The 22549-nt window shown below is 39.2% G+C and overlaps 2 protein-coding genes across 3 annotated transcripts; both read right to left on the reverse strand.

Annotated features, from left to right (window-relative positions):
- Positions 1–670: 670 nt before the first annotated feature.
- VNN3 (vanin 3) lies at positions 671–14111 on the reverse strand. 2 transcript variants are annotated; one of them, XM_017500606.2, is made up of 7 exons: positions 13764–14111; positions 13537–13667; positions 6957–7149; positions 4916–5207; positions 2790–3163; positions 1931–2104; positions 671–936 (listed from the first exon to the last, which is right to left on the reverse strand). In XM_017500606.2, the coding sequence occupies exons 1-7, from the start codon at positions 13974–13976 to the stop codon at positions 808–810; spliced, it is 1506 nt and encodes a 501-aa protein (XP_017356095.1). In that variant the 5' UTR covers positions 13977–14111; the 3' UTR covers positions 671–807. The 2 variants fall into 2 exon arrangements, with proteins under 2 accessions (XP_017356095.1, XP_037584446.1); XM_037728518.1 differs by lacking the exons at positions 4916–5207; positions 6957–7149 and having other exon boundaries at positions 13764–14100.
- LOC108283994 (10 kDa heat shock protein, mitochondrial-like) lies at positions 7558–8078 on the reverse strand. The gene has a single exon (XM_037728519.1). The coding sequence runs from the start codon at positions 7986–7988 to the stop codon at positions 7605–7607; it is 384 nt and encodes a 127-aa protein (XP_037584447.1). The 5' UTR covers positions 7989–8078; the 3' UTR covers positions 7558–7604.
- Positions 14112–22549: the final 8438 nt, after the last annotated feature.

The following is a 22549-nucleotide window of genomic DNA, read 5'->3' on the forward strand; positions in this document are numbered from 1 at the left end:
CAGAACCAATAGGAGAGAGAGAGAGAGAGAGAGATTTATAATAAGGTATTGGCTCAGACAGTTATGAAAGCTGGTCTGCCATTTGCAAGCTGGAGATGCACGAATGCCAAGAGTGTCATTGGAAGGCCTGAGAGGGGAAGAGTTGATGGTGTTGCTTCCCGTGCAGGCTTGAAGGCCTGGGAACCAGGAGCCCATGAAGGCAGGGGAAGAGCTCTGTCCAGCTCAAGTAGTCTGACAGAAAATGAATTCAAACCTCCTCCTTCTTGTTTTTCGCTGCAGGCCATCAAGGGACTGGACGAAGCCCATCCACATTGGGGAGGACCATCTGCTTTACTTAGTCCCCCAAATCAAATGCTATTCTCTTCCTTAAAGCACCCTCACAGATGCACCCAGAAACAATGGTTAACCAGCTATCTGGGCATCTCATGACCCAGTCAAATCAACACATAAAATTAACCATCATATGATGTCAACAACACTTGCCTACATTAGTGTAGTTACTGCAAAAGGATTTTTCTAGGCAGTCCTCCTATTTAAATATATGTTCCACTATACATATGCATACATATATATATAGTTAAACTTACATACCTGGAGGATGAACGCAGCTCCCGCAAATGAAGCTGTGCTATACCAAATATGTAAAATGTAAAATTTGCACACACACTCATTGCTTTTTAAATCTGCTTAAGTTTATTATATTTGTTTCCATAAGTTTATGACATCTCTTCTAAACAGACACTAACAGGTCTCTTTTTTCTTCCTTTCTTAGCCAGGCTAATCCTGAAAGGGCCCTGCTAAAGGAGATCACTGTAACTTCCCAGGTCCCTGTCCTAAGCGTGGAGGGTCCTTCTCAAAGACTCTGCCATACAGCGCCATGACTAAGACAGGCAAAGGGGCTCCACTTCGGCTCCTCAGGCGTCCATCTCTTGAAATCTGGTCAAAGAAAGCAAAGGATTAACTTCAATGCAGAGTTCAGGTTACAACCTAGAGCCCTTCTCTGGCAAGATCACTCCTAAAGCAGTGTAGAATGGAAAAAATCACGCAGGATTTGGTGTTGGAAGACCCAGGTTCATGTTTCAAGTCTAAAAGTAGAGAGACTTTGCGTGAAAATGCAGCAAACAAATTTCTTGCACAGGCGGTCAAGTAAGACCATGTATAAAAAAGTGTTCTTCAAACCCATGAAACACTATACAAAGTATTAGTTATTACTATAATTATAATAACTTCTCAAAGTAGCATACCCAGGAAATAAGCTGTAGATGCATTATTTAATGTATTTAATTTGCACCTTCTACACCATGCAAATGACAACATTATTGCCATTATCAGCAACCGATATTTTTATTTTAGTTTCTCTGTGAATTCACTGTTGCCTTGAATATCAGCATCACATTTATGTTAAAAAAAATGAACCCCAAATTCTTCATCCAGCTTAATGGCAGTCTAAAACCACAACTTGAGCTGGGCACAGTGGCTCATGCCTGTAATCCCAACACGTTGGAGGCTGAGGTGGGTGGATCACCTGAGGTCGGGAGTTCGAGATCAGCCTGACTCACATGGTGAAACCTATCTTAACTAAGAATACAAAATTGGCTATGCATGGTGGTGCATGCCTGAAATCCCAGCTACTGGGGTGGCTGAGTCAGGAGAATCACTTGAACCCAGGAGGCAGAGAGTGCAGAGAGCTGAGATCATGCCATTGCAATCCAGCCTGGGAAACAAGAGCAAAACTCTTTCTCAAAAAAATAAAAAAATAAAAATAAAACCACAACTTGTGTTCCATATCATAGTTTCCACATCTTTAAAGTGTTTCTTGTAGAATGTGAACAACGATATTGCTATACTCTGATTATTTCAAAGATTTTCATTATGCTGCTCTACCCGTCTGCTCTGCTCAAAGGAATTTATCATCCTGCACACCTCCTACCTCATAATGTCTTTCAGGGGCAAGCTGACTTCCACTTAGAGTGATCTGTGGGAAAACATAACACGTTCTGAATGTGCCACTGAGGGAGAATTCTTCAAACTTGGTAAAAGCTGAACCCACAGGCTCTCCACATGTTTCGAGGTCGGTGGTTTGACACTTCAGTAATGTGCATATCTATGAAAGAACGGAAAAGGAGTCAGAAAACTTGCAAATATTTTCTCAGCTAAATAATGCAACTTCAAAGAATAAAGGAATATTTAAATTGCCTCATAAGAAGTATTTTTCACACCATAGGTAACAACTTATTAGTGAATCGTAAAATCAATTTAGTGGATCAGGATTAACACTTTTTTAAATGAAGTCAGATAGAATAGACTAGAATTTTAAAAATCAGAGTGCATGGCACATAATAATAGCTATTTTTCATTCCATTTTAAATTATTTCATAAACTGTTTCAATTAAATTTTTTAAAATTCAGTCACATATCCACTTGGCTACACTGGGTTATGGTGTAAAGTATCCTTCTTCCTCTGGATTTAGTTGAGGTCAATTTGAAAAAAGCACTGCTCTAACGTAACCTGATGGAAAAAGAGAGTGCACAGAAGTTGCACCTTTTGAAAACTGAACCTGGCCTGCTGAGAACTAATCAATTTGCTTTATGTTTTTGCCTTGCAACTGAAAGCACTAATTCTGTTCTTGCTGAGACTGAATAAATAAAGTGCTCTGCGGACAAAATTTGGTGATAGAGTTAACATTACACCAGTTAGCTAAATCCAGCCAAACTTTCAAAGAAAAGCAATGATGACCTAGAAGAAAAACTAATAATAAGGCCACTCTAACATATTTAAGCATTTCTACCTGTAAGTAATATTGGCCTTCTACCGTGTGCAGTCCATCAAAAGCACCTAGGGCATAGACTTCATCTGTTCGCTTCTCAGACATCTTGTAAGTTAAGTGACAGCACAGGTCTTTCTGGCAAACTGTGTAATTTCCTGTATTTCTCTTAAACTCAGTGAAGGTAAACTCATCAAAATAAATCATCCCTGGAAAATCTGACTGCTCAGAGGAGAAAGGCTTGACACTGCTGGCATAAGCATGCCAGTCAACAGTTGCAGGGTAGGTGGGCTCACGGCGAGGCCGAGACTTCAATTCTGATAGCATCAGCTGACCACTCTCTGTTTCCATGTCGTAGTGGTACCCCTTGACTGCTTCTGGGGCGTAAAGTCCACTCCCTACAGGCAACATAAAGAAACACAAACATTGGTTTCAGATTTGTTATGGTGACCAACTAGTAGAATATTCCCGTGTGAAGTTAAACACAAAGTTATTAAAGCATATTTTCAAGACAGTTAAGGAGACAGCTGTTATATTGGTGTAAGTTCCAATTTGACTCTGTGTCCTCCATAAGGTACTACTTGCACTGACATTATCATTTGACATGGAGGTGCATAGTTTTAAGCTAACTTAGCAACAAACTAGAAAATCCTCCCAACATGAAGAATAATTTTAGCTCTCCACTGATGGTTTAATTTCTTTGTGTTTGGGGTTTGTTATTCAACAGATGACACAGTAGTTAAGAAGGAAGCTTGCATTACTTTGGACATGGATATTACAAAGGATAAACGCTAAAAACCTGATTAAGTCAAAAGTGATTTTTATCACTTCAGCTTTTTTTATGCTTGAAATATTTTTATTTATTTGTATTTTTTTCTTCCAACTTTTATTGTAGGTTTAGAAGGGGAACATGTGAAGGTTTGTTACATGGGTAAATTGTAGGTTGCTGGGGTTTGATGTGCAAATGATTTTTTCACCCGAGCAGTGAGCACAGTATCCAACGGGTAGTTTTTCAGTCATCACCCCCTCCCACCCTCCACTCTCAAGTAAGCCCTGTTGTCTACTGTGCCTCTCTTTGTGTCCATGTGTACTCAATGTTTAACTTCAACTTGTAAGTGGGAACATCTGGTATTTCATTTTCTGTTCCTGTGATAATCACTGAGGATAATGACCTCCAGTTGCATCCATGTTTTGCAAAGGACATTATTTCATTCTTTCTTATGGCTATATTCCATGGTAGTATTCCATGGTGTATATGTATCACATTTTCTTTATCCATTTCACTGTTGGTGAGCACCTGGGTTGATTCCATGCCTTTGCTATTGTGAAAAGTGCTGCAATTAACATACAAGTGAATGTGGCTTCATGGTAGAATGATTTATATTCCCTCAGGTATATACCTATTAATGGGATGGCTGGGTCAAATGGCAGTTCTGTTTTAAGTTCTCTGAGAAATCTCCAAACTGTTTTCCACTGTGGCTGAACTAATTTACATTTTCACCAGCAGTGTATAAGCATTCCCTTTTCTTCATAACCTCACCAGCATCGGTTTGTATGTTTTTTAAATTTTTTAATCATACCCATTCTGACTGGTGTGAGGTGGTATCTCATTGTGGCTTTGATTTGCATTTCTCTAATGATCAGTGATGTTGAGCATTTTTACATGCTTGTTGGCCACATGTATGTCGTCTTTTGAGAAGTGTCTGTTCATGTCCTTTGTTCATTTTTTAATGGGATACTTTGTTTTTGTTTGTTGATTTAAGTTCCTTATGGATTCTGGATATTAGACTTTTATGAGATGCACAGTTTGTGAATATTTTCTTCTGCTCCCTAGGCTATCTGTTTACTCTGAACCACAAGATTTATTTTTGACATTACTCATGCATATTGGCTAGGAAGTTCCTTAGAACTGGCTTTGATTTTTTTATATGACTTCTCTCCAACTCCAATTTTCTTTCAAGTAAAATTGAGATAATAATGTTTGCCTCCTTTATTCACAGGGATGATATTCCTTAAGTAGAAACAAATACTATTATTAACTTTGTGATGTTAAAATTGGTAATAAAGTTATTAAACAAAAATGTGGCTTGAAAATCAAGACGCCTTCCTAAGACCGTCGCTCCCACTTGGTGCACACCGGCGTGAGTTACCTGTCATGTGCATGCTGGTGTTGTGGGTATTTGCAGCAAGCAGATTGACTCCCATGGCCTTGGCCCATGCTGAATGGAAGGGAACAGCCGAGAGGAGGGGCAGCGTATTGTACCATGCTGTGGGGTAGACAATGCTGTCAACTTGAAACTCATCCACCACCACCACAGCTGGGTCATAAGAAAAAATGTCAAAGCAAGTAAAAATGCCAAACTTCCCAAAGGGAGTGTCAAAAGTCACAAATTCTGAATTCTTGGGGAAATCAAATTGAATTTCAGGTGCAAAAAGATTGTACTGTTAACAAAAAGCAAAGAAGAAAATTAATAAAAAACTGCCAGATAGATGTGATCAGTTAAGTCCCCATTAAATCTTTCCTCCCATGTATGTTGACATGCATGTTTAAAACTGTTACACATAGGCCAGGTGCAGTGGCTTACATCTGTAATCCCAGTACTTTAGGAGGCTGAGGCAAGTGGATCACTTAAGGTCAGGAGTTCGAGACCAGACTGGCCAACATGGTGAAACCCTGTCTCTACTAAAAATACCTGGACGTGGTGGTAGGCACCTGTAATCCCAGCTACTCAGCTGGCTGAGGCAGGAGAATTGCTTGAACCTGGGAGGCAGAGGTTGCAATTAGCCAAGATCACACCACTGCACTCCAGCCTGGGCAACAGAGTGAGATTCCATCTCCAAAAACAACAACAAAAGTAACAAGAACAAAATAAATTGTTACACATAAAGTTGCAAAAATCATGCCCACTCTACCACTGTCTATCAATTTTCTTATGGTAACATTAATCAAAAAACTTCATTTTATTTTTTTACAACCAATGAGTGAAACCACATCCACAAATGATATTTAAAGTGTGAATATTTCTGTCTTAAAATCACAGGTTGAAATCTTGAATCCTACACTTCTCAGATTGTTTTCCACTGTATTCTTTAAATTTCAACAGCACTACCATGTTAATAAAATAAACTTTGTCATGTCTCCCAGTGATACTGCCAGGTTTATAGAAGTGAAGTCCATTGAAAATTAATTTAGACAATGCAATTGCTACATATTATTCATTAGTAACCCATTTGTAATTTTATTTTTTTCAGCTTGATTCTTTTTTTAAAACACCGCTTCACCTAGGCTCAGGAGTACAGCATATGTTTTGCTTGGGTTTTTGTTTGGCCTGTTGTGTGCCTGCGTGTGCTCTGGCGAAAGCTACTCCCCACCCCTGCGTGTGCTCTGGCGAAAGCTACTCCCCACCCCTGTGGTCCCTGGAGGTCTCTTGCCACTCCATTCTCCTCTCCTGTGGCAGCCCATCCTTCATCCTTTGGTGAATGGCTCAGGAAAGGCAAGTCACCTAATTGAATTAAGAAGTGATAAGGCCTTTGCAGAGTTCTAGGAGGGAGAAATACACTCTTCCTGTAGATTTTGTTGATAAAGATGTGAACTTCGTGTTGCTCCACCTATGTGGCCTCTAAAAGGCGAGCTCCCCTGAGAAAAAAGCTGTAACAAGGGGCTAGGAGAGCTAGAGGGATGGATGATAACTTTGGAGCCTCTGAGTGTCAGACTCCACTGAAATGAGACATACCCTTTCTATGATACACAATTTTACATGTGTGTAAGCAAGGAAATTCCCATCTTTTTAAAGCCATCTTCAGTTGAGGTTGTGTTTCCATTGCAATCAAAACAATTCTAATAGAATATATGGTCACTTAATATGAAGTGCTAACAAATTGGGCTAAAACATGAACCTGATATTAAATCATGAATGAAACAGAATTTTTACTTCTTTTTCAGAGAACATTAAAATCTTTGTGTCGTTATTGTCACATCCATTTAGATATTCTACCATAAATTCAGTTTTATGATTAATTCAAGCCCAGAACCCTTATATGGAACTGAATTAAGTCCCCTTTTCAACTATGATGTAATAATTATAAGATGCATCTGTAACAGTTCCCTCCCCAGCATTCAACAAACACACACACATACAAGCACAAGCACACAGAAGTAACAAGTTGAGCTAAGTCACAAGCGATTCTCACCTTATGGTAGCGTGCCACCAATTTTCCCTGAGAATCAAACACCACATCAGTGTTGTATTGGTAACGGCCATCGGGGGGACACTGAGGGTCACTGGCATTGCATGGCTTCTTGTCCCCAATATTAGCCACGACATAGATAGAGTTGTCCTTGGCCAGGCAGCTGAGCCTTTCTTGCACTGGTGTGTTGCCGAATCTAATTAAATAGACATTTCCTCAAACTTACTATATTTTAGTAATTTTTGAAATACCAAAGTGGTACTTTATTTGCCTATTACCCATAACACAACAACCCTAGAATCAACAAAAAATTTTCAGCAGAAAATATTTTAAAACTCTCATGTGAGATATGGTATTTATCTTCCTGAAAGCTAACCTATATTACTATACCAAACTCCAGATTACAGTACAAGACTGAAGGAAAGAAAAGATGGAAGAAGAAGAGGAGGATGAAAAGAAGCAGCACATTCTCTTATGAGGTGCTCCCAGGAAGGTAAATGAGGTGCTTGAAATTTAGCAGACTCCGCTTTTGTTGTTGTTGTTTACATATTTTTATTTGGAAATGTTTGTATCAGTACAAAGAAACAATTTTGGAGACACTAAGTGTCATCAGTTATCATTAGTTTATTATAAAAGAGATATGGAAATTATTTACATAATGAAAGATTTCAGAACTTCAGTGGAATGGGCAGCTTCACATTGATGCCATTTCAATAGTGACTTATTTCGGTCTACGTACTTTCCAAGAATGTCACCATCTCTAAATAAGAGATAGTCCTTGTCATCTAGAACTACTTTGGTGCCTCCATATTCTGGGAGAAGAACTTTATCTCCAACCTTCACATTAACTGGTTGAACCTCTCCACCCTTTCCTTTAGAACCCGATCCAACAGCGACTACTGTTGCTTGCAATCGTTCTCCTTGAGATTTCTCTGGAAGCATACTGCCTCCTTTGGTTACAGTTTCAGCAGCACTCCTTTCAACCAATACTCGGTCAAAGAGTGGGAGAAACTTTGTAAACGCCTGTCCTGCCATGACTCCCTCAGCCTCAGACTCGTACTCTGCTCTGGCGCACCACGGCAAGGAGAGACCCGCGATGCGGCCCTCGGCACGTGAAAAGGCCGCCCAGCGCGCAGGCGCGCTCGCCCCAGCCCCCTCCCCAGACTCTGCTGCTGGAGAGGACCGCGTTTATAATTCAAGCCATTGTTTGTACAAGCTTGCTGATATGAGTTGTGGCTGGAAACAGAAATGCCAGGTGACAGTAAATAGTTTGTTCGCTGCAGATTGTCCTCTATAGAAAGTAAATACAGCATTAAGTAGTGGAAACGTTAAAGATTAAAATAAAAAATAAAAAGCACTTCACCGTGCTGTTTCCTCATCTGTCAAATGCAATGTAATAGCTTCCTTTCTGACTTAGTAGATCCACGTGAGAAATCCTGAGATAAGTACAGACATGAAATTGCTTTATCAAGTAATACCAAGTCCATCCATATTAAAGATATTTATCCCTGGCTGAGCGCGGTGGCTCATGCCTGTAATCCCAGCACTTTGGGAGGCCAAGGCGGGTGGATCACCTGAGGTCAGGAGTTCAAGACCAGCCTGATCAACATGGAGAAACCCCATCTCCACTAAAAATACAAAGTTAGCTGGGCATGGGGGCGCATGCCTGTAATCCCAGCTACTCAGGAGGCTGAGGCAGGAGAATAGTTTGAACCCGGGAGGTGGAGGTTGCAGTGAGCTGAGATCTCGCCTTTGCACTCCAGCCTGGGCAACAAGAGCAAAACTCTGTCTCCAAAAAAATAAAAAGATATTTATTCTTGATGTAAGAAGGGAATGTGGCAAGGTGATAGCTGGCTTCAAATATTTGAAAGGCTTAATTTATTGGAGATGGGTCACATGTGAACATAACATAGAGTACAGGAAAACAATGAACGGAAGTCAAAGAGAGGCAGATTTCAGCAGAAAATAAGACAAAAACAGTTTAGTAACGAACTCACTCTGTCAAATAAGTGTATTTGCTAGTCACTAAAAATGTTATTATAATATGGTACATCTCGGCCCTCAGAGTCCATTCAGTTAGCACAGCTTAAAGGACATGGCTGTTTTAATTCCAGCCAATCTAGTGACCAATTATGAGACCATAAGCCTTCCTTTTTTCACATTATTTATAATGCAAATTGTAATGCCAACTACATAAATTGAATGAGAAAATGTGTATAGTATACTAGGTACAGTTCTTGGGATCAAGTAAGTGCTCCATAAATGAGAATTGCTATTATGGATTGTGTGATTGCAAGAAGGCATCCCCAGTCGTGATGGCTTTATTGCTTTTAGAGGCCATTCCATGTCCTCTAAAAGCCCCTCTGCAATTGATGTTAAGCTAATCTTTGAATAAAAAGGACAGATTAATGACCTACTGATTTAGATCTTTTCTTTTTATTTTCTTAAAAAAAAAGAGAAATGCTGTTAATATTCACATTCATTAAGACCTTTAATAAGTTTGTCATGTCATTTGTTTAATTTTTCTTTTCTTAACTAAATAATTTGAGTTATTTAATATTTCCTACTAGTTCCTCAAAAAAAAAAAAAAAAAAAAGCCCGTGGAACTGTTTGACATGCTGTTTGACATGTCAGCATTCTAAATAGTACTATCTTTTTTTTTTTTTTTTTTTTTTTTCAGACAGAGTCTCACTCTGTCGCCCAGGCTGGAGTGCAATGGCGTGCTCTCACTCACCGCAACCTCAGCCTCCCGGGTTCAAGCAATTCTCCTACCTCAGTCTCCTGAGTAGCTGGGACTACAGGCGCAAGGCACCATGCCCAGCTGATTTTTGTATTTTTAGTAGAGACAGGGTTTCCTCATGTTGGTCAGGCTGGTCTCGAACTCCTGACCTCGTGGTCTGCCCTCCTCGGTCTCCCAAAGATTACAGGCTTGAGCCACTGTGCCTGGCCTCTAAATAGTAATATTTAAACACACAAGGATAATAGTATGGCTCTCTATTATTCCCTTCAGGGATAAATATTGCTAGGGAGAAGACTGACTTTCTTTTCCAATATTATAATTATATTAAATACTGGATTGCTCCTTTTTATAACACAGAACTGAAAGGTTGTAATTTGAATAATAGGTGTAAGAATTCATAATGTTGAAATTTCATCAGTCACTTCCCTTCCCAACTTAAAATTATTTATCTATAGCTAATTATCAGATTTATGGATATCTTTTCTCTGGAAAAGTCATTTTTATTAGCCCAGTTGAATAGAGTACATTTTAGTGTAAGCCTCATGAATTGCAGTGAATAATGATTCCTTCCTATTCTGGGAAATGCCTCATAAGCAAGTAGATGCTGAGTCATGGTGACACGGTTTCTGTAAACACAGACCATGCAATATTTTGAGAATATTGTTCCAAAGGTAAAAATCCCGGAGTGAGGCTTGATTCACATAGCTGAGCCTGAATGTTGTACCACTGAGCTTGACTTTCCACTTAATTTTACATAGTCAAAATTATCAGAGAAGTTTCTCTTTTTGCACAATAGATGTAGTTCTAAACAGGTTCATGTAAATTTAAAATTAGCAAGTTAAATGACTTAACGCATCAATTTTGCCATTTAAATAAATAACCTTGAACTATTTTTAAAAGTTAATACAACTAAAATATCTATTTCATAGATTATTTATGATGCATATTTTCTTTAAGAAATTTATGCCTAAATTACATCTACTAATAATTACTAAAATTTCTCAAAGGATAAGAATACAAAGAAGTTCAGACTCAGTCCTTTCTGTTGAAAAAAGTAATAGTGACAACTAGCATTGGAGACTGCATTACAATGTACAAATTCCACGTGTATTACTTCACTTGACACTCTAGTCTACTCTGTAAGAGAATTAAGACAAGGACTTTATTATCCCTGTTTTACAGATACAGAAACAGAAACGCTAAGCATTTAGGTTATACGGTTACATCACTCAGCCAAGTGGCCGTAAAATGTGGTTCCAGAAGCAGTGCTTCCTTTTTCAAGTCCTATACAATTTCCATTCACCATATTGATTGCATTGTAAATGACAATGATAGCAAAGCTCTTTGGAAACAGACTCATTCATCTTTTTACTCTTCCTGTGAAGGAGGCAGGTGTCCCTGGATGAACCAGCTTACTTGTATTTAAAACACAGGTTCTAGATATTACAACTTTTTCACTTTGTTCAAACCCAATTAAACACGCTTACTATAAAAATTGGGTAGACACCTACTATTTTCTTTTTAAGACAAGGCCTTACTGTCACCCAGGCTGGAGTGCAGTAGTGCAATCATAGCTCACTACAGCCTCAAACTCTTGGGCTCTAGGAATCCTCCTGCCTCAGCCTCTCGAGTAGCTGAAATTACAGGTATGCACCACCACACCTGGCTATTTTTTTTATTTTTATTTTTATTTGCAGAAACAGGGTCTGGCTTTGCTGCCCAGGCTTGTCTCAAACTTCTGACTTCAAGCAATCCTCCTGCTTCGGCTTCCCAAAGTATTGGAATTATGGGTTTGAGCCACCATGCCTGGTCACACCTACTATTCTGAAAAGACAATTGCAACAAATAACCAACCAGTCATCAATAACTCAAGTCATTTACCAAACAGGAGATATGCCAGATGACATACATTATGAAGCATGAACGCTATCCACAGATTCAACACTATTTCTTTTTTTTTTGTTTTTGAGATAGAGTCTTGCTCTGTCATTCAAAAGATTCTCTTGCCTCAGCCTCCCTAGTAGCTGAGATTACAGGTGCACACCACCACGCCCAGCTAATTTTTGTATTTTAGTAGAGATGGGAGTTTCACCACATTGGCTGGGCTGGTCTTGACCTCCTGATCTCAAGTGATCTGCCTGTCTTGGCCTCCCAAAGTGCTGAGATTATAGGCATCAGTCACTGCTCACAGTATTTCTATCAAACTACCAACATCATCTTTCCACAGAATTAGAAAAAAAAAAATTCTAAAATTCATATGGAACCAAAAAATAGCCTGAATCGCTAAAGCAATCCTAAGCAAAAAGAAAAAAGGCTGAGGCATCACATTACCCAAGGTAACTGTAACCAAAACAACATGGAACTGATACAAAAATAGACACATAGACCAATAGAACAGAGTAGAGAACCTAGAAATAAAACTGCACACCTACAGCCATCTGTAACTCAAAGTTCACAAAAATAAGCATGGGGAAAGGACTCCCTATTCAAAGGTGCTGGGATCTCTGGCTAGCCATATGTAGAAGATTGAAGCTGGACCCCTATCTTTCACCATACACAAAAATTAACTCAAGATGGATTCGAGATTTAAATGTAAGACCTCAAACTATAAGAATCCTAGAAGAAAATCTAAGAAATACTGTTCTGGACGTCAACTTTGGAAAACAATTTACGACTAAGTCCTCAAAAGCAATGGCAACAAAAAGAAAAATTGACATGTAGGACCTAATTTAACTAAAGAGCTCTGTACAGCAAAATCAACTATCAGCAGAGTAAATAAGCAACCTACAGAATAGGAAAAAATATTTGTAATCTAGGCATCTAACAAAGGTCTAATATCCAGAATCCATAAGGAACTTAAATCAATAAGCAATAGTGAAATAAATAATCCCATTGAAAAGTGGGCAAAAGACATGAACAGACACTTCTCAAAAGAGAGCACACAAGTGGCCAACACACACATGAACAAACAACATCACCTATCATCAGAGAAATGCCAAGCAAAGCCACAATGAGATGATAATCTCACACCAGTCAGAATGGCTATTTACAAAAAGTCAAAAAATAAAAGATGCTACAGAGAAAAGGGAATGCTTATACACTGTTGGTGTAAATGTAAATTAGTTCACCTTTGTGGAAAGCAGTTTGGAGATTTCTCAGAGAACTTAAAACACAGCGACAATTTGACTCACAATCCTATTACTAGATATATACCCAAAGGAAAAATAATCATTCTACCCAAAAAGACTCATGCACTTGTATGTTCATTGCAGCACTTTCCACAATAGCAAAGATATGGAATTAACCTAGGTGCCCATTAGTGGTGGACTGGATAAAGAAAATATGGTATATATATACTATATAATGCTATGCAACCATAAGAAAGAACAAAAGCATGTCTTTTGCAGCAACAAAGGACATTATCCCCAGCCGGTTAACACAGGAATAGAAAACCAAATACTGCATGTTCTCACTTATAAGTGGGAGCTAAGCATTGAGAACTCATGGCCATAAAGATGGGGCCAATAACACTGGGAACTAATAGAGGGAGGAAGGCAAGGGCTGAAAAACTACCTATTGGATACTGTGCTCACCACCAGGGTGGCACCATCATTGCACCCCCAACCTCAGCATCATGCAATTTGCCCATGTAACAAACCTGCACGTGTACTCCCTCAATCTAAAATAAAAGTTGAAATTATAGGGAAAAAACACATTTATATCCTATGTCACAGATTGACTATTTGTCAACACAATTACCAGTCACATTTAGTGAGTTTACTGTTGGTGTTTTACAAAATTACAACTTTTTGTTTGGAAATCAGAGTAATGACATGACTTTACCTCCCAGGGTCCCTACATGGAATCCAGTTCACTTCAGGGTCTGGTATATCCTCCAGATAGGGGTAAATGCTCTCCCTGGTGAAGACCCAACCATAGATTCCATCTTCTGGGGTCACAATGATATGTGCACCCTGCTCAAAACAAATGGGGCAAAAAAGTTTCTCATGAATTCCAAATACTCTCTTACCAAACTGCAAGTCTCCTTTGTAAGTATAAAAGGGTAATACCTGCTTGGCTGCCAGCTTAACTGCTTTCTCCAAAACATCTATGTTCTTGTTCATCAGGAGCAAAGCTTCTTCTTTCGAAACAGGTGTTTCTGTTCTGTTTGGTAATATCACCGCATGCTCATATACTGCAGCAATAAAAGTGTCCAGCGCACCAACACTCAGGACAAGGAGGGCAGAAAGTGCCACACATTTTGGAAAATATGATCTACTCATAACTAGACTTCAGTGATCTTTGAAAAACAAACTCAGATTCTTATGTCTTGTTTCACTGGAAAAACTTTACATTAAATCCCTTCCGGCAATCAGCTCTTTATATTTTCTCACAAATACATTACACAACACCACAACACAGCACTGAAAACGGTGTTGTTCAAGAAAACACAGTCAGGACATGATTGGATTGACTCAAGCGTATAGTGCAGTTGTTGACATTGTTCAGAGGTCAACCGGACACTAAAAGATTGAGCCAACCAGATGAATTCACCCCAGTCCAAAACACACTGGCAGTTGAAGTCTTTTCTTTGAATAAAAACATTTTCCTTCCTAAACCAATATCCTATTCATAGGGCCTATGCTGGACTGTTCCAGAAGGTAGTCATCATAGCAACAATTTATTGAGTACTCTACTTACACATTTGTATGGACATTTCTATTGATAAAGCCCTTGTTCTCCATCTGTCTAAGCTCTAGCTCCCCCTAGAGTCCTCCCAAATCCACCCCAGTCCTAAGAGATATTTCTGAACTCCTAGAGCATTTTTTTTCTGTGCGGTGGAATGTCTCTCACTCCTTGCTGTTGTCTTGGCCTTTAATTTAAACATAATACCAATACTTACTGTTGTATATGCATATTTTGTCTTCTTATAGAGATTAAAAAGAAACTTGATGTTTTCTTTCAGAATATCAATGTCCAATAAACATCTAGAGATGATGTTTCCCAGGGTATGGCCCCTGGAGGGTGAGGGAAATGTCCTGCTCACTGTTGAACCTCATCACCCTAGCACATGTGTGACAGATGGTGAAAGCTCAATATATGAATGAATGTTGAATGAGGAATCCACCACCTGATGGGCCAGTCTATTCCACATTTGAACATTGTCAATTTTGAGAACACTCTTTCTTGTAATTGAGATGCAATTTGCTTCACCTGTCTTCTGCAGTTTAAACCTGCTTCCATATGAACACTAATCAATAATTCAAAAAGCGTTAAGTTCTCTCTTAATTCTTTTATTTTTAAAACATATCATCCTAATAAGTCCCTTAAGGGCAGGGTGCTGCTCCTATAGAAATTAATACTGTGCTAAGCTTTGTAAATATTTTTTGATTAAACTCAATTCCCTCATCTAATTTTGGATTGAATCTCCTTGTTTAAATATGAGTTAATTTAAAATGTAGATTTTTTTTAAGGTTTAAATCTCTGATTCTAGAGCCATTAACACTGCTTCTCCCTCTTGAGAGTCTTTCTAATCCTCGTTTGATATAAGGAAACTTGTAAGTTATGGAGATTTGTGTCTATTTTGGGTTTGATTTGGTTCAATAATTCAAAGTCCCCTGGCTTCAATAAACTTTTCCATTATCAAAATATTTCTTCTCCCAGGTACCCAGGGTGTTTCCATATGTCCTTATGCCCTGACATCATTTTAGCACCTAAGGACATATGAACATAAATTCAGCCCTAAATTCTGAATTTATGTCTGACATAAATTGTTTTCATCAGACATCAAACATAAATTCTTTTCAGAGAAAATATCTGAGGAGAAGAGAGAAACTGTGTAAGACAGATGGACTGATCTGAGACGAGAAGAAAATGATTTTCCTATTTCAAGTTGAAATTCTAACTCTTTTCTTGGTTCACCTGACTTTTGGAATAGAATCAAAAGGAAACATATGGGAATTCCCCATCATTCCCCCAGCCCCTAGTTCCAGGAAATGTACCAGCATTTTATTATGTTGAAATCAATAGAAACTTGAATTAAAGAGTTTATTACCAAATGTTGTTAGTAATGCCTTTGCTTCATAGGTGCATAAGGATTCAGGCTTGCCGGTTCAAGTTATTTGAAACACTGTATTGGTACATCATCCTTATGACAGTTTACTATTATTGTAGGATTAAGAAGTTTAGAGTCAGAAGTTTTGTATTACAATAAATAGGATTCTTTTAAATATGTAAGGGTCACAGTTTAAAGGAGAGAAGAGGTGCTGGAATAAAATCTCTAAGTTTATTGACTTTCCCTAAATCTTTATTTCTAATATCCATTATAAAATCTCTTCTCCATTCTCCTTATCAATATCCTGACCCCATGAGCAAAAATTCCTCTTTCAGACACTTCATCAGCCTCTCTGATCCCACTCCTCCCACCCCAGCCCTCGACACTGTAATCCATTAGAGTTCCCTTGACCATTGCTTTCATTAATTAAGATATTTTCCATGCATATATCCAATCAAACCAGACAGTCAGAGCCTTCTTTCTCTTGGTCCCATTTTATATTTTGTGTTCTCAGCTAAAACTACTCTTCTTATTATAACACAATCACTGTTGCTCTGATCCTGGAATGATTCTGACGAAATCCTACCTTTTGAACTAAAATCCATTGCCTCTCCAGTCTTGTTGCTATTCCCTTCTCTAAACTCTTAATGTACTTATGGACAGTAGCCACATTGTTGTTCATTGACTTTCAATCCCTTACTCTACCTCTCCTCTGCCCCCAGATTTTTTTCTACTTCATTCCCTCAACTGTCTCCTACAAAATGATAACCACTGTGTCTCTATCTTTAGCTCAGACTTCCGTGTGAACATCAGGCCTATTTAACTCAGAAGAGACCTTCCACAAGCTCCCACCAAGTACCAAACCATCTGCCAGCCATCTGTACCTATAAACTCTGCCCCTCCCCTCCTTACTCTAAGTGACTGCTCTTGACCCTATTTAAGTCCAGCCCCTATCCTTGAACACTGGAGCCCAAGGACATTGCTCCAGAAGTTCTTTCCTCTGTTTGTGTGTTCATTTGTTTGTTTGTTTTGTGAGACGGGGTCTCACTGTCACACAGGCTGGAGTGCAGTAGGTCAATCTTGGCTCACTGCAACCTCTAACTCCCAGGTTCAAAACATTCTCCTGCCTCAGCCTCCTAAGTAACTGGGATACAGGCACCTGTCCCCAAACCTGGCTAATTTTTGTACTTTTAGTAGAGACAGGGTTTCGCCATGTTGGCCAGGCTGGTCTCAAATTCCTGATCTCAAGTGATCCTCCCGCCTCAGCCTCCCAAAGGGCCAAGATTACAAGTGTGAGCCACTGGTCACATTTGTTTTTTAAATAAGTGTTTTGTAAGTAAACTCCCCTAGGCTTTGATGTTTCCAAGTCCCCTAAGCAGGCTCTTTCCTCAGGTCTAGTGTAGCCTTCCTCCTCTTTTTCTCCACATGAGACAAAAGCCATACATTGTCCTCTATGGAGCTACTGCTCCCACTTCGTTTTTTGAGGTTATTACGCCCAAGACTGGCAGAAGAGTGATACCAAGCCTTCAAAGCACCACTCCTACCCGGAAGAAAAGCACACAGGGCCTTTGCATTGGAGGTTTTATGCAAGTCACTATGCAAAATTAGATAAGGGTAACAAAAATGAGGAAGTGCATTTGTCCAAGTGATAGCAATCCAACTCAAAAGAATTTTAGAAGAAAAAAATGACACTCCTTGGCTCACCAAACTGGAAAGTCTAATGGAGTACAGCTAGTGCTCGACTTACGACCACGATTGGGACCAGCAGACCGGTCGTAACACGATTTGGTCGTAAGTTGAGTAGGCTATATGTACAGTTGAAACAGTGCACGTGGAGATGGTAGTGCTGCCGGAAGCTGGTCCGCACTGTCGTATGCCCAGCTGGGCAACATTTGCGCTGCCAGACGCGGAGCAGTCGTGGCTAGCGATTGTGGTCGTAAAGTTGAATGGTCGTAAGTTGCATAGGTCGTAAATCGATCAATACCTGTACTAGTTTCACCTGGCTGGATCCAGATGCTAAAATGATCTCTTCAGAGCTCGCTGGCTCAGCTCTCCTTTCTCCTTATTCCTGGTCATGGTGCTTTTCAATTTGCAGTAAAGATGACTCCTGAAAGCTCCAGATTTACATGTTTCTTGTGCGTCTATTCACAGAAGAGAGTGCTTTTTTCCCAATTGTTAAATCAAAAGTCCTAGGGAGGATGCTCCCTGGCCTGGCTTCAGACATGTGCTCAGCCCCGTGTGAATCTCTGTGCCCAGTGGGTCCAGTCTGTGGTTGGCTAGGCCTAGGCAATGTATGCACACCCTGGAGCCAAGAGGGATGACTCCCAGCCAAACTATATGTATTACGTTCACTTTAAGAAAGAAGGGAGAGGCCAGGCATGGTGGCTCACTCCTGTAATCCCAGCACTTTTCGAGGCCAAGGTGGGAGTATCACTTGAGGTCAGAAGTTCAAGACCAGCCTGGCTAACATGGTAAAACCCTGTCTCTACTAAAAACACAAAAATTACAAAAATTAACCAGGCGTGGTGGCATGCACCTGTAATCCCAGCTACCTAGGGGGCTGAGGCAGGAGAATTGCTTGAACTGGGGAGGCAGAGGTTGCAGTGAGCAGAGATCGTGCCACAGCCTGGGCGACAGAGGGACACTGTTCAGGAACTCCATAGAATAAGAAATATAAACCATGAATATGTACTCTTAATTTCTATTCTTCAACTTAATGTTTTATAGTACCTCAGATTTTTGAATTCAGAGTTTGTACACTTAGGAAATTATAGTAAGAGTAGATTAGAGAAGATTTGCTTGTTTTTCTTTTGAAGCCATGTGAAGGTTTATTCCCCTGTGCATTACTTTTCATCACTAAAAAGCTCCATGGGGACTAAAAGAATAAAAGTGTCATAGCCAGCCTGGATGGTTCACGCCTGTAATCCCCGCACTTTGGGAGGCCAAGGCAGGCGGATCACGAGGTCAAAAGATCAAGACCATCCTGGCCAACATGGTGAAACCCTGTCACTACTAAAATTACAAAAATCAGTTGGGCGTGGTGACTTTTGCCTGTATCCCAGCTACTCAGGAGGCTGAGGCAGGAGAATCGCTTGAGCTGGGAAGGTGGAGGTTGCAGTGAGCTGAGATCACACCACTGCACTCCAGCCTGGTGACAGAGTGAGACTCCAACCCCCCCCCCCGAAAAAGAATAAAAGTGTCACGAGCTACATGATGGATCTTTTCTTTTAATGTTGCAGATGATTTCAGTTTGGCTAGTGAAGGCTAACTAGCTCAGCCTTAGTTTCATTTTATGAGAGTTGACAACTAAAAACTAAACAAAGAAGTTACCAGTAAACCTAGTTCCCAACACAAGCAAAAAACCAAAAACAAACAAAAATAAAACACCAAAACTGTTTGCATAACAAAACATATCCTTAACACAAAATAAGCGTATAACATCTTCTGCAGTATGATGTTTTATTTCTCAGCTGTAGCTTTTCCATTCAGAAATTGGAGACCATCTTTCCATTGAGTTGTTATTCCCTCCTTTTCCCCTAGCTTAGATATATGTTGAAAAAGGCTTGTCAACAAGTTTTTTTTACAAGTTGTTATGAAATTAAAATTTCATTTACATGTATCTTGTGTTAATAAAACACTCAAAATTGTAGCTTACATGTGTATATGATTTCTGAAAATAAAAAAAATCACACTTTTAACAATCTTTCTGCGCTGTAAAAATATTCTACATACGTGCATATGATCAAAACAATCTTTGCATGTTTGGGATATTTCTTACACATAGTAAAAGAAAACAATTTTATCAGTACTTTCACATGTTTAGATAACTGAGTGCCACCTAGTGTTCAATTTCTGCAACTACTAAGTTTACAAATTCAAAATTGCTGTTAAAACCCAGATTCTGAAAACCGCATTTTGGAAATGCCTTTTTTTTTTTTTTTTTTTTTAATGTTTGTGGTGACAAAATACGATTATGAAAAGAACACACGATATCAAAATCAGTATAAAAATAGCCACTGGCTACTTAAATATGACAAACAGACATTTTTTACTTCAAATGCAGATTTCTGCCTCCCTCAAATTGTATCAAAATCTCAAGGAAATATCTAGGTAATTGGAATATGCACAACGACTCTATACAATCAAAAGGCCAGGGCTTAGTCATATTCCATAATAAGGACAAGACCAATGTTTTCTTCAAAACATCCATTTCCTTATCGGAAGTGATAGGAAAAGCAGCAATGCATTTTTTTTTTTAATAGTAGATGTGGTCTTCTACCCATAAGCTCCATTACATTAAAATAACAAAGTGGGCTTAACATCTCACTTAAGATAATTCAGCATTAACTCTTTTAAATTAAACAAAATACCGTAAAAATAAAAGACATATGTTTCAATTGTGATTTTTGTAAAAGTTTTGAATTTAAAATTGCTTGGAGAGATAAAAATCAGAAAATAAATCTGAAAATTCAAAATCATTTAATTTTATGAGTATCTGAATTAAACGATCAATAACAAATGTACTATTATAATTCAAGTATCATGGAATACATGTATTTCGTAAAAAGTCGACCAAATGCTGAAAATAATGTTACTTTTAACTGTCATGGACTTTGTGTTATATGATTTCTGCCTATTAAATTATACCTCAGCCTTAAGGTGGGACAGTTGGGGCTATGAGTGCCCTGGATCAGCTCTCCTTTGATGTGAACTTGGCATAGCAGCCAATCCTTCTAGCCCTCAAACTACGTTGACTGTAGAAATAAATATCAATGTTACCTTTTGATTGGAAAGTAAATCTCCTGATAATCATCAGCACAGAAAACTAGGTGACTTCACATTGTCTTTAATGTCAAAGAATTCAGTTATAAACCTCTAAATTCCCATCACTACTATTCTCTTCAAGGACACAGCTGTGTTTGCAACGGCCCTGAAACTCCTCGCTCTGGACCCTCGCACACATACAAACCCACACAAAGTCTCAAGCAAATGAGTCTGGAGCTGGGGTTTGATCTTCATTTATCTGACCCAAACGGCCGGACTGTTTCCGTTGTTCCACACTGCAACATTTCAGAGGAGCCCAAAAAAGGGACAACATTATATAATACTTATAAAATAATTCTTGATGAGAAAGGACTCACTGGTCTATACTACCAAAATAGCCCTTCAAAGTTTCTTAGTAAACTTGGGAAGCTGATAAACACCTTTAGCCAAGTATATGAAGCAGAAACAGAGTGATAAAGAGATGCCCTATACCATTACAATATTTTGCAAAGCTATGATCCTTAACAATATGAATATTAGCAGGTAAGTTATTGATGAATTGCTCGTCCCACATGACCTATTAAGTGAGTCCTTTGTGTACCACCTCCCAAGGAGAGACACTGTTAGTATAGACTCAGATGATACATTCTTATTTACCAAACGCCCGTCTTTCAGCACCTAAAGAAAAAGTGGGAAAAGTACAGTCAGCTTTCTTAACATACACATTAAAAGCAAATTAATGATTTTGAAACCATCCTAGATATAATGCATAGTCAAATCATTCCTGATTGAGGAGGAAGCAGCAAGCAGGCCAGGCAGGGGACAGCTATTTATTATGTAATGAAGACTAGAGCAATTCAAGACGGCCCAAGATTTTAGTTTCAACAATTGAATGTAACCAGTAATGGAAAGTCAAAATCAGCAGCAGTGATTCACTGAGTTCGATTATGTGCTAGACAATCAGGAACCAGAGAGGTTTACATCACAGCCTTCCCTCAAGAAGCTTAAGAGCTAATGGTGAAATGGAGCAGATTCTAAACATAAAGAGAGAAAACAGGTAAGTGCTCAGGAGGTCTGAGAAGAAAAAACTGAACTGATCTGTTTCCTGGAGGGGGACACAAGCTACCAGAAAAAAATGAGCTGTTAGGAATTTCTTCCAAGGGTTGTATGGCAGAAGACATTGTGGGAAGTGGAAATTGAATCAGCAAAGGCTCATTTTGAGACACAGTGTGTGTGACAGGTCAAGGCAATATGTGTTCTTATTCTAAATTGGTTAGAACAAGTGTGTGCTGGAGCCAGTGGTGCACAGACTCATGAGAACAGATTGTTAAATTTCCATGAACTTTGACAGTTGGCTGTTAAACACGGCCATTCTTTTCTTTCTTTCCTTCCTTCCCTCCCTCCCAACCGACCTCTTTCTTTCTTTCTCTCTTTCTTTCTCTTTCTCTCTTTCTCTCTTTCTCTCTTTCTTCTTTCTTTCTTTCTTTCTTTCTTTCTTTTTTTCTTTCTTTCTTTCTTTCTTCTTTCTTTCTTTCTTTCCTTCTTTCTTCTTTCTTTCTTTCCTTCCTTCCTTTCTTTCTTTCTCTCTTTCCTTCTTTCTTTCTTTCTTTTCTTTTCTTTCCCTTTATTAAGACAGTCTCACTCTGTCACCCAGGCTGGAGTGCAGTGGCACTATCTCAGCTCACTATAACCTCCACTTGCCAGGTTCAAGTGATTCTCCTGCCTCAGCCTCCCTGGTAGCTGGGATTACAGGGACATACCACCACGCCCAGCTAATTTTTGTATTGTTAGTGGAGACAGAGCTTCACCATGTTGCCCAGGCTGGTCTCAAACTCTTGGCCTCAAGTGGTCTGCCCACCTCAGCCTCCCAAAGTGCTGGGATTACAGGCATGAGCTGTCAAGCTCTGCCAACCAGGTCTAGTCTTGAAGCTGATCATGGTGGGAATATTGACACCATGAAAATTGGCAAATGCCAGAAATCAGGGCTTTTTGTTTTCTACCTCAGAGAAGGAATTGTTAAAAGTTACATCACACCAC

Source organism: Cebus imitator, unplaced genomic scaffold (genome assembly GCF_001604975.1).
Source record: "Cebus imitator isolate Cc_AM_T3 unplaced genomic scaffold, Cebus_imitator-1.0 Scaffold267, whole genome shotgun sequence".
NCBI classification, from domain to species: domain Eukaryota; kingdom Metazoa; phylum Chordata; class Mammalia; order Primates; family Cebidae; genus Cebus; species Cebus imitator.

What these genes read in the sequence shown, in the direction of transcription:
- LOC108283994 (XM_037728519.1), bottom strand. Translation starts at nt 7,988, where the DNA reads ATGGCAGGACAGGCGTTTACAAAGTTTCTCCCACTCTTTGACCGAGTA.
- VNN3 (XM_017500606.2), bottom strand. Translation starts at nt 13,976, where the DNA reads ATGAGTAGATCATATTTTCCAAAATGTGTGGCACTTTCTGCCCTCCTT. An exon ending in CACCAGCATGCACATGACAG is followed by an intron (nt 3,164 to 4,915) that starts GTAACTCACGCC and finishes TGTTGCCTGTAG; the next exon opens with GGAGTGGACTTTACGCCCCA. An exon ending in CCCCTGAAAGACATTATGAG is followed by an intron (nt 937 to 1,930) that starts GTAGGAGGTGTG and finishes TTCTTTGACCAG; the next exon opens with ATTTCAAGAGATGGACGCCT.